The following is an 11,973-nucleotide window of genomic DNA, read 5'->3' on the forward strand; positions in this document are numbered from 1 at the left end:
TAGGGAATTTTATCAGTATTAGCCCATATTTATAAATTATCTTCCACAACAGCTAAACTCCTTATAGAATTTTGAATAGCAGAATTAGGCATATAAATTTCAAGTAAGAATCTCAAAGTAGGAGGCTTCGCTAACTGAAATAAAGATTTTGAGTATTCTATATCCTTGTGTTATTTCTGTAAATTGGTATAATTTAGTAGTAGCTTCAGAAAAGCTATGTTCAATAGGCAGTATATCTGAGACATTAAAAAAGCTCAACATAACCAATTTAAATTAGAGATTGTGCTGTGTCCTATCTAAATAAGACTCTCTAAGGAATTACAGATTTTATACTTTGTGCACTCTCAGTGCATTTTCTAATTCACATAAGTAGCTAGTTGTGTAAAACCCAAACACGAAGAAACTTTTATACCACCCTTTGTGAGAGAGGGGGGAAAAAACCACAATATCAGCACTTTTATTTAGGTTGACAAACTAATCATAACTTTAAGTGTCCAAACAGACTAAATAACTCAATGGTCTAATGTACTTGGAAGAAATATTTTTCCTTCACTTTTACAGAAACTGAATTTATTGATAGTTGCATCTAGTTTGTCAAAGTGGCAACTATTCAAGATCCAAAAGTCTCATTTATTTTAAACACAGAGGCTAATTCTGACTACTTATAGTTAATATAAGTTTCTTCAGCCACAATACAATAAAAATGTAAGAGAAATTTCAAAGGTTTTATAAATATTAATGGCATTCTGAAACTTCTGGACAGATGATTATTTTGGGGAAGGGGAAGTTTCTCTTTCCCATTGATAGTTTAATCACTTTCCAATCAGTTTTGATTTAACAGTGGTTCATAGGAATAGTTTTTAAAGAGTTCTTAGAAAGTTATAATTGCTTCCAAAATCAGAAACCACAGGATGATGTACTCAAACACTACACCAATGTAATGCTGTTAGGGAGGTATTTACAGAAGCGTGCAGATAGGAGCTCAGTTGTGAACACATGTTAACATACAATGGGCTTCAAAACAATAATCTGTTTGTACAGCTTGGGAAGTAAAAAATATTCTATATAAGACGTCTAAAAACCTAGCTCTAATTTAAATCCATTTCTCTAACCCATAAAAACAAAGGAAAAGAGGCATTTATTTCAGAACTCCATATACCTGTGGGAAACAGAACACAAGTAAATTCTACTTGAGATGAACCTTAATCTTAAACAGAATTCATCTAACAATTGACGTATTTTAAATTTTGAAAATACTGTGAAAATGTAAACCATTAGAGTCAAGAGTAGTTTATGATCAGTAAACATTTCCTGTTAAATAACACAAATAAATTCAACTTAAAAGATGCAAACTGATAGGTCTCAGGATTTTAAAACCTTTTAATTTCAAAGTAGCAGAGTTACAGCACATGTATAGGATGGGTATAAGTAAACTTTTCCATGGTGTTGGTGTATGTGCTTTTTTTTCCTCCTTAAAGAAATGCCTGCTGCTTACAGGGTAAAAGAATCTCCACCACTCTGTCTGCAGTTTTCAACCAGAAGTCCTCAATGTACCTTAAGCCAAATTGAATATTAGGTATTTTACAGCTTTTACAAAATGGCTGTAAAATCACATTATGGGCATACACAGCTCTTTGATCTTACTGCACAGAATTCATAACTGTTCAATAATGCTATACCATTACACCACACACCTTAAACTATTTCCATTTTTCCACAAATCCTTCCAAAATCAGCTTCCAAAGCAAAGAAATGTAACATGAAAAGTTCCTGGGAGGCGTGTTACACAAAAGAACAGCTTGGATACAAACTAATCTACACAATATCCATCTTCTGTTGAGACTGTTTATCCCTCCTTTCCCTCCATCACTCCTAAAGGTGGGTGCACTTGAGTAATGGAAAGAAAAGGCTCTTCCATCACCACACCCTCCCAGCACCTCTGCCTTTGGTCCTCAGACAGGGATTCTGTGCAGGTGATGAAAATCATAAGAAAAGAGAAGCTGTCCCTTTAAAATGCCCTGCTCTGTCCCATATCCCACGTGGAACCAACATCAGCAGCACTTTCCCATTAACTTCAATGTGATGCAAGAGGCACCATCCTTTTATATACGTAAAACCAGAAAACTTCAGCTTAATATTCTTTACTGAGGACGAACAGGTGAAGCAAACGGGTCAGGAAGGGAGAAACCAAGCAACTCCCCACCCCTCCCCAAAAGGTGCTCCAGTCCTGCACTCCAGTCTCTCTGTGCAACATCACCTCTCTACCCCTCCTCTGTAGAGCCCAGTTTAAAGAAAGGAGGGAGCCACTAACAAAACCTGAAACATAAATGCGACGAAAATGCAATCTAGAGCCGGAAAGGTTTATTCTTCCAATCACACATATTAACTCTATTAAGAAAATGGCATCACATTTTTTTCCACCAAAAAAAAAAAAAAAAAAAAAACAACCCACCCCACAAAGATCATTAAAAGAGAGTTATAAAACAGCAAATATAGTGTTTATCTTATCTCAGATCAGTCCACATTACCAATAAGTTTAGCAGTTTCTGCACTACCACCTCCCCCCTCCCTCCCCCTCCTTCTCTTGCATCGGATTTTCACGTTTTCTCATTGTCGGTTGAGTTATAAAAGGCTTTTGCCCTTCGAAAGTTTTAAAAAATAAATAAATATTAACTCCTTGGTCCCTGCAAAGTCAAAATGGACTTCAGGGGAAAGGCGGTTCATACTTTTACCTTTAGCGAGAAAAGGGGGAGCATCCCGGATTTTTAGGGATTTTTTGCGATTTTTAAAAAATTTTTATTTGGTTATATGCCTGAGTTCTCCCTCCATTTTGGTTGTTTATGATACTGACAACAAGCTGTCCCTGCTCTGTGCAGATCTCCTGCTTTCATTTAGCACCCCCTCCCCCTACCCCCCCTCGCAGCCACACATCCAGGGCTCACACCTCCCCGCAGACCCCGCACCCCGACCCCGACTCGCCCACCTGAGGAAAGGGCAAAAACAAATTCATTTCTCCAAAAAAGAAAAACCTCTTTTGAAAAAGGGGCAAAGTTACCCCAAGTCACTCAAAGTGCCCCCCAAATATTGCCGACTGCGGGTTTCCGCCAGGCCCTTTGGGAAGCGACCTTCCCCCGGGATGTTTTGGTGGAAAATGCGGAGAGTTTACTCTCAAAACTGAATTTATATTAATTTTTCCCTTATTTTTCGGGTCTCTAATGTCTTCCGCTCTCGCTGCTGCCGCTGCCGCTGTCACAATATTCACAGCACCAGAGAGGAGGAGGAGGAGGAGGAGGAAAACTTTTCAAACTTTCCAGACCCTGAATAAAGGGTTTTTTTTTTTTCCCACCGACCTCACCTTTGGGTCTCCAGCCGCATCGCCCCCTGCCCTGTCAGAAGCGACTTCGGGAATCCTCGCACCCCCGCTTAATTATTTTATTTTATTTTTTATTATTATTTTTCTCTCTGGGGTCCTGAGCAGGGGCTGAGAGTAGCACAAACTTTTCCTCCTCCTGCCGCCGCCGCTGCTCCTCTGCCCCCTCGGCTAGTCCCATAATTTAAATAACCCTGATATTTCTCCCGCTAAACGCCTCTCCGCCGCCCCGGACCCCGGGAGAACTCACCGCGGGGCTTTAACATCCTCCCTCCGGCCCGTCCGCCGCCTTTACACCGCCCGCGGAATTTCTAATAATTTTTTTCTCATATTTCGGGCTGGACGCGGCGGGCCTGGAAATTGTTTCCTTACGCCTCTTTCCAGCAGCCATTGTAGTGTATGCGCTGCCCCTGCAGCCCAACTTGCAGCTGCCGCTGCCGCCGCCGCCGCCGCCGCCGCCGACGTCGCGCCCACCGCCGCCTCCCCGGGCCTGCTCGGCCGCCGCCCCCGCCTCCCGCCGGCCCGCCCCCGGTCCCCGCCCGCCGCTGTGCCCGCCCCCCGCGCGCGCTCCGCCCCGGGGCCCGCCACTAGGCGCCGCCGCCGCCGCGGACGGGCCCGCCGATTGGGCCGCGGCGCCGTCCGTCAAACCAAAGTGTTAAGAGGCGGGCCCCCGCGCGGGGGGCGCGGCGGGGCGGGGGAAAGGGGCGGGGCCGCGCGCTCGGCGCCGCCCACTCCCCCCGCCTCGGCCCTCCTCCCGCCGGCTGGGGGCGGGGCGAGACCCGCCCGCCCCCGCCCGGCACGGCCCCGGACGGCTGTCAGTCAGGCGGCGGCGCGCGCTGATTGGGCCGGCGGCCGCCGGGGAGCGGGGGCAGCACGTTGGGATGCGCGCTACTTAAGGTCCAGCTGCGTGAGCCATTGACGTGTTTGGAGCTGGAGACGGCCTGGGCGCTGGTGAGGCGGCCGCCCGAGGTGAGTGGTCCCCCGCCCCTCCTTCCGCGGCGGCTGCGGGGACGCGAGAAGAGAGGGGTGCTCCTGGGCCACCGCGGGGCCCGGGTCCTCTTCTTCGGCGTGGAGCCGCTGCAGCCAGGCCTCGCCCCAGCGCGGGCCCTTTCCTGTCGCCGCTCCTCTCCACGACGCGGGCTTATTCGGGCTGGGGACGAGGAAGGTGACCCTCGCCCTGCCTGGGCACCCCTGGCTCTTCCTTCACGCTGCTTCTCAGCCTGTGGGACCTAACTGCCGACCCCCACTTCCAATTTCCCGCGTGCCCCTCTCCCCTTGCCCCACTCGGCTCCGTTGAAGGTCAAAGCAAGGTGTGTTCACCTGTGCCGGTTGTCCACCGTTAGACGGCCCGGCAGCAGCGCGGGGGACAGCGAGGCCGCGGACTCCCAGCTCCAGTTTCTCCCCGGACTACCCCGCCCCGCCGGGCCGTGCCGACTTCCTGACCCTGCCTTTCTGCCCCCCGCAGTGGGTTAGGGGCTTCAGGTGCTCGCATGGCGTGTTGCAGCTTCCTGCTAGGTGCATCTGCGTTTTAGCAGAGCCACAGACCCTGCCATGGCTCGGACCAGCGTGTGGGCATGGACGTGTTCAATAACGTTCCCTTCCCCTTACCTTTCAAAGCTAGTTGGAGAGTGGGGATGTGAACTGGATGGGAATTCAAGGCATACTTTTTAAAGCAGTTTGCCTTTTGGAAGAGATGTTAGAGTTATTCCTCAAATGTGCCGTGCTTTTGCGGCCCTCCCTCAGATCTTTGGTTTTCTTTCTGGCTGTCCTTTGCAAGTAGAGCTCTAGAATATTTGTTTGGTGCCTTCAGAAAGTAAGCAGGTAAGTCCTCTCCAGCAGATCTTCCCTTTCGCCCCTCCCCTCCCCTCACTGTAAATTGACATTTCAAGACTCTTCATTTCCAGTTGAGGTGTGAGGATTCTCGTGCAAAGGTGACATTTAGAAACCCGAATTTCTATTGACCTGTATTTAGAATCCGGAAGGGAAAGGAAAGGAAATCAGAATAAATTCGTGCTGCAAACCTGATTTGCCTATATGTGATGCTACCTACATGTTATTTTTAAAGAATTCTTGACTGATGATGGTAATAACAATGCAGCGAAAGTGTACTTTCATGTAAGGCACGCAACCTGATTTTGTCTGTGAATGATCATTGTTGAGATTATATATAAGGAATAGGAACAGCTAAGCAGAGTTCTGTGTGCTCACATCATAGGATGGATGAAAAAAAGAAGGGTGTAAGTTACTTAGTATCATCATCTCTTAGTAAGAAGTCAAGCCTCCAAAAGAATTGTGTTTAGGAGAGGAAGAAGCTTCTAGATGTAATTGAATAGCACCTTGAATTTCCCTTTTACCTAGATGTTTCTGTTAGCTAGATATACACATGTATTGTTCAATAAAAATCATAAAATGTTAGGATTACTTGGAGGATTCCTGAAAGTTAAAGGATCCTGGAATGACTAAACTTTTCTCCATCCTTCTTTGCAAAGATTAATCTCGATTAATCGCCTGGACATCCTGGTCTCTTTACTAGGTGAGTCTTGATTGGAAATACCTCCACTTTTTAGGAGTTTGATTGATTTTCCTGAATATGCCTTGTTTCTTTAAACATGACTGATATTGTTTGATGGTGTCATCTACGGCAAGAAGAGTAGAAACCATTTCATACAAAAATTCTGACCTTTGTCTGGTTATACAGAGTGACACAGTTTTTTATTGGATGGTGTTATGTAGGTCATACCATATTATTGCTTGTTTTCCCCAATTTAGGTGGAAGATGATGAAGCTAGAACAGGATTCAAGAGTTCAAGTTAACTCAGCCCCTTAAACTTAGTGCAGAGCATTTAAAAATATTTGTGGGTGTCTCATCAATAGTATCCCGATATATTGAAATGAAAAAAATCACTTGGCAGTAACAGTTTGTCGATTATTGTTTTTTAATTTTTCTCTTTTAGTTCCTTTCTATGACATGTCTTGAGGATAATAGACATACCAATTTCAGTTAAACTCCATTATAGAGAGCAGTTATCCTGGAATATAGTTGACGTATATGAGTACTGTGTGCCTTAGAATCACTAGTTGGCTCTTAGAGAACTGTGATAATCTTTAATTGATAAAGACTTCTGCAGAGTTGCATGTGTAAGACTTGAGTTGGAAGATGAATGGACCAGCACTCTGTGACTTCCTTTAACCCAGGGATGTATCAGTTAAATAGAAGATGCCACTAGAAGTAAAGTTTCAGTTTTTCTTTTTTAGCTTTTTAGAATGCCAGCTAAGCCATAAGTTGGGTTTTTTGTTTTTGTTTTTGTTTTTTTGGTATATTGGCCACCCCTGGTGCTGGCTACAGAGTATACACTGTAAGTTTAGTAAAAAAATGTTTCTGCTAAAGTTGGGTTGTACCAATTACTCCACACTTATTTTGTATAATGATCAAATATATAATAAGGAAGTAGTCGTTAGAATGCATGCTGTATTTGGGGCACCTGGGGGACTCAATCAGTTAAGCATTTCAACTCAGGTCATGATGTCAGGGTCCTGGGATCTAGCCCCTGAGCCCCCAAGCAAGCTTCCCACTCAGCAGAGAATCTGCTTGTTTCCTTCTCCCTCTGTACTCCCCACTGTGCTTTTGTGCACGTGCTGTCTCTCTTGCAAATAAATAAATCTAAAAAAAAAAAAAAATGCATGCTATATTCTTAGGTTTTGTTAGTATACTTAATAGTTTAACATTTAGAAATAAAGATAAACTAAAACTTAATTATATCTGAACTATCTTCCTGGACATTATAATCAAGTTTCAGTGGATGAATTTAAATGTGGCCTGAGGCACCATGGCAATGCAAAGGAAAAACCCATCCAAATATTTATTCTCATAATATAGAGGATGTATGAAATTCCTTACTGGATAATCATTATACCAAAATTAATTTTTAAGTACTCATGGTTCTAATGAGATGTACTGATTTATTTTCTGTCATTCACTGTGTAACTCTTTTCTCCAACATCTGCCTGCAGTAAGAAAACTGTTAGGATGCCCATGGTAGCACGGAGGCTGAGAGATCCTGACATAAACCCTTGCTTGTTGGTAAGGTGGTTTGCTTTCACTTTTCATGAGTATTAACTTGGAAAAACAGGCTTGTTCTATTTTTGTGGGCATCTGTTTTCTGCAGTTCTTGAATAAAGTTATTTCTATTCAAAAAATATTCCTGGCCAGTGTATCCTTATTTCACTAGAGCATTTTTTAGGTATTGATAATTTAGCTAACAAAGATCCATCCCTTCTAGGTTTGCATTTACATAATGTGCAAGCATTTACTTGCTGCTATAGTATCAGACAGACATATGTAAACACCAAGGAAAATGTTTAGTCCAAAAGTAGAAAGTTGCACAGCATATTTTCAACTGCCACTGAAATTTATGTGTTAATGGCAATAATTTCATCTTGTCCTTGAGAGAGCCTGGCTGCAATAAGGGGTATCATAGAATTTGCCTATTTAAAGCCTGAAGGTTTCTACGAAGGTATCTCATGCACAAAATGTTTTGCGGTAGTAATAAGGTTTTATTGGCATTTCTTTGGTATGACTAGCAATACAGACTTGTGGCTTTGTCACCCTGGAATAAATGCAGTCATCAGACTGTGCTCTTCCCTGAAGCTACATGCATTTTCCAAATATGCACATTCGTTAAATATTTGTCATAGAAATTTAGCTTTGTTTCATATGTTAGATCTGTTTTCAACAGCTTTATTAAGTCTCTGTAAAATAGACCGTGTTTCTTAGATCTGTGAAGCAAATTACCTACCCCTTTAAAGCTTTCCTTTAGATGACCTCTCAGAATCATACTTTTCACTTTGAAGTTTGTTATCCAATCTACTTTCCGTTTAGACAGCTTAATTTTAATTCCCCAATGGCTCCTACCTTCCTTTGAACTCACAGCCCTGTGTTGCTCACTTAGGTTTTGAAGTCATATTAATGATATCTATTAAAACTGCGTACATAATAGTATATGTACTTATGTAATGGAGGGAGAGATAGCCAAAAATACATTTAGATGAGTGGTGTTAATTTAAGTTGCCTTGATGTAGACCAGTTATTAGTGACTTACTTAGGATCTTGAAACCAGCTTAACATCAAACAGTCAAGTCAAAGTGAGAACTTGGAAAAGCAGGACAGCTGCGCTCTGCGTCAGGAGACTGGGTTTTGATTCTCCCTGTGCAGTAGTGATTTTCAGCACCCTGCACCTTGCCTCAGCTTCTTTGTTAAATGCTTACTGGGATAAATGATCTCAGTCACTGCTCCAGCTCAAGTTCCCATGATCAGATATTCAGAAAACTGACCCAGACTATGAAAAGGAAGATGTCTGCTCTGGGCAGAAGGAGTGCTGGGATGGTTGGAAAGATAATTCAGTTTCTGTTCATTATATATTCATTAAAACAAACTGAAGGGAATGCTTTGGGGGAAGTGGCTTTAGAAGTTTGGAGTTTTGGGGTTTTAAGATCCCATTCCACTCTCTTAAATGATGCCTATCTTACATCTTGAAGGAATCTGATGCTTCTACCAGATGTATGGATGAAAATAACTATGACAGGGAAAGGTGTTCCACTTACTTCTTGAAGTACAAAAACTGCCGGAAATTTTGGGTAAGCCTCACTTGGTTGGCTTTGTGTTAAAACTCATCTCTTAGGCTTGAAACTGAAGCCCAAACTGAGTCAGTACCCACAATCCCTTCGTAGTGATGAGTAGTGATGACTGGCGAAACTTAACTGTTTGACCCTCCTCTTGTGTGTCCTGAAGGATCCTTGAGAGCTCTTATTGGCTCCCTCCCCCTGCTTCCCCTCCCTCCTCCAGGCTGTAAGAATGCCGTTCTCCTATAGGTGGGTCTTCCTATGCATATTTAAGAGCTGCAGCCCTAAAATAATAACCTTGTTATAACTTTAGTTCTCCTGGAGATGAACAGAATGGATAGCTTGCTCTGTCATAACCATTTTAGGCTTCCGTTTCTGCCTTCTCCTTTCCCACCACCACCCTTGGTTGGTAAAAAGGTGCCATTTTTAGATGCTGGTATATGGTTTCTGTTTCTTTGAGCACTGGATCCAGCTACTTCCTTTCCCTTTTCTATATTAACTGTTGCTTTCACATAGCAATTACTTAGTAGAGCCTCTTGATGGACCACACTTTTGTGCTCTTATACTTAAAAGTATATTCCCTTCCCAATTAGCATCAATGTATTCTTAGGGGAATAATCACTTCTGTTTAATTGTTAGTTTGAAAACATTATCTGAAGTACTAGAATTAGTTTTTTGGCTCTTCTTTACGCTTGATTTTTAGAATTTCCTTTTTGAGGTGGCCAATTACTGGCAAATGATGAGCACTTAGTATATGATTGATTTTGGTTTCTTCTTCTTTTTATACCTTCATGCAGAATTCTGTCATGGTCCAGAGAAGACAGAAAGGAGTGAAGCCATCTATGCCTACAGCAGCAGAAAGAGACGAGATCTTGGGGGCAATGGGAAAGATGCCTTACTGACTGCATTAAAATTTTTAATTTAGAAGCAGATGAATATTTTAAACAAATGATTACTGTAATCTTTTAACACTTTCTAGGCCTTACCCAGACAGATCTTAAATTCTCTAAAGAGAGATTAGGTTAGCCCTGTGTCCTCTGTGTTTGCTCTCAGTGCCATGACGATTGTCTGGCATGGCTGGCTGTGCCATGCTGCTGAGTTCACATTACTTCCTGAAGGTAGGGAGCATTAGAAAAGGTCTGGACACAAGGAGGGGAGCTTTTTTGCTGGGTAATGAACGAAGGTAATGAACACTGGCCATGAAAGGAAGGTGGTGTTCCCAAGGATGGGAAATGATGCCAGCAACAACATAGTGGAAAGGAAGCTCAAGATAACTTTGGAGACCGGTCTGTAGACTGTCTTACCTAGAGTTTAAGGTGGTCGATGGAATGGCAGAACAGAAACTGGGAAGGTAAGTTGAGAGTGGATGTGTGGTGGCCCTCAAATCTCAGGCTCGGTACAAAGTAAGACCTCTAACCTCACTCCCTTATCTTTGTTTATATAAGGTTAGCACGCTGACTGGGTAGGGAAGCAGGGATGCAGGAGGATTATCTTAAATAAATGGCATGCAAAAGAACTGGTTTTCTTTTCTTTTTTTTTTTTTTTTTAGGCAAAGGCTTAGTTAAAGGATTCTGTGACTAAAATCCATATATATTGGATAACCTGAAAGCATGGTCTTCCTGCAGCACAGTAATGGAAAAAAAGGGCGATTCTCTTAGAAATGGGGATTTCTATTCGCTGGAAGAGATGGGCAAGGAAGGGTATGGGGGTTCATAGGTGATACACTGGGATGAGACTGGAGCTTCAATTCATTTTATGCTATAAACAAGAATATTCAGTATAGTGACTGAGGTGGGTTGTGTGGCAGCTCTCATAGCCACTACCTTTTAACGCAGTTTATCATATACTGAACAGTTTTATAACATTATTTAATAAAGTTTAACATTTACTAAAAAATCAACGAAAGAAATAGCCTGTGTCCCTTCTGTTTTTCTGGTGCTGGATCAAGTGTATTATTTTAAAGGCTGCTGACAACAAACTATCTATCTCGTTGGTCTTTGTCCAAAACCCGGGTCAGATGTTTTTAAGCCATATGACCCTGATTGTTAAATGTGATTCTATTTGAATAAAAGATGGATTGTTTGAGAAATTCCTTGATTTGTATTGATTGCTCTAAAAGTGATGGATTAAAATAGGAACTGACAAGAAACTAATACTTGTGTGACAAGCATTTCAGTATCTAAGAGTGCTGTTTAAGGGTTTGGAATTTTAATGTCGCTTCTTTAAATGCACATACCAATGTCAACATTGCTCCCAGAGATATTTGTCCTGGCCTACCTCTTTTTTTTTTTTAATAGCAACTTTATTGAGATACAATTCAGATACCGTATAAATTATCCATTTAAAGTGTACAGTGCAATGGTTTTTAGTATTTGACAAAGTTGGGTAGCCATCACAGAAAGAAACCATAAGCACACATTTTTTGTTTCCTTTTAACACCTCCCTTTTTCATCTCTCCCAACACCTGTGCAACTATTTTTCTATCTCTAGAATGGCCTGTTCTGGTAATTTATATGAATGGAATCATATGATATGTGGTCTTTTGTGACTGGCTTCTTTCACTTTTTTTTTTTTCCCCCAAGACTCATTCATGTTACCTGTATCAGTACTTCATTCCTCTTTGTTGCTGAATAACATTCCATTGTATAGATTTACCACATTTTATGTATCCATTCATCAGTTGGTGGGTACTTGGGTTGTTTCTATTTTGGGGCTACTATGAGTCATGCTGTTTCTTGGACATTTGTGTACAAATTTTTATGTAGGCATTCATCTCTTTGAATATGTCCCTAGGAGTTGGATTGCTAAGTCATATGGTAACTGTGTTCAACGTTTGGGAGAACTAACTATTCTTCAAAGTGGCAGCACCATTTTACCATGTGTGAGGGTTCCAATTTCTCCACATCCTCATTAACACTTATACTAGTGGGTGTGAGCTGGCATCTCAATGTGGTTTTGATTTGCATTTTCCTGAAAGCCAGTGA

At 42.3% G+C, this 11,973-nt stretch overlaps 2 protein-coding genes across 5 annotated transcripts in view; one reads left to right on the plus strand and one right to left on the minus strand.

Annotated features, from left to right (window-relative positions):
* The window catches only part of PLAG1 (PLAG1 zinc finger), a 49,984-nt gene extending 46,154 nt beyond the window's left edge, over positions 1-3,830 (minus strand). For all 4 annotated transcript variants that reach the window (XM_038579343.1, XM_038579341.1, XM_038579344.1 and 1 more), the window contains exon 1: positions 3,621-3,830. The gene's annotated coding sequence lies outside the window, so the exon portion shown is untranslated. The remainder of the gene's footprint in view (positions 1-3,620) is intronic.
* Positions 3,831-4,222: 392 nt separating this feature from the next.
* On the plus strand, positions 4,223-11,078 carry CHCHD7 (coiled-coil-helix-coiled-coil-helix domain containing 7). The gene is made up of 5 exons (XM_038579347.1): positions 4,223-4,339; positions 5,860-5,903; positions 7,382-7,451; positions 8,906-9,004; positions 9,787-11,078. Exons 3-5 carry the CDS (start codon positions 7,398-7,400, stop codon positions 9,889-9,891), a joined length of 258 nt encoding a protein of 85 aa, XP_038435275.1. The 5' UTR covers positions 4,223-4,339; positions 5,860-5,903; positions 7,382-7,397; the 3' UTR covers positions 9,892-11,078.
* Positions 11,079-11,973: the final 895 nt, after the last annotated feature.

This window comes from Canis lupus, chromosome 29 (genome assembly GCF_011100685.1).
Source record: "Canis lupus familiaris isolate Mischka breed German Shepherd chromosome 29, alternate assembly UU_Cfam_GSD_1.0, whole genome shotgun sequence".
In the NCBI taxonomy this organism is placed as follows: Eukaryota; Metazoa; Chordata; class Mammalia; order Carnivora; family Canidae; genus Canis; species Canis lupus.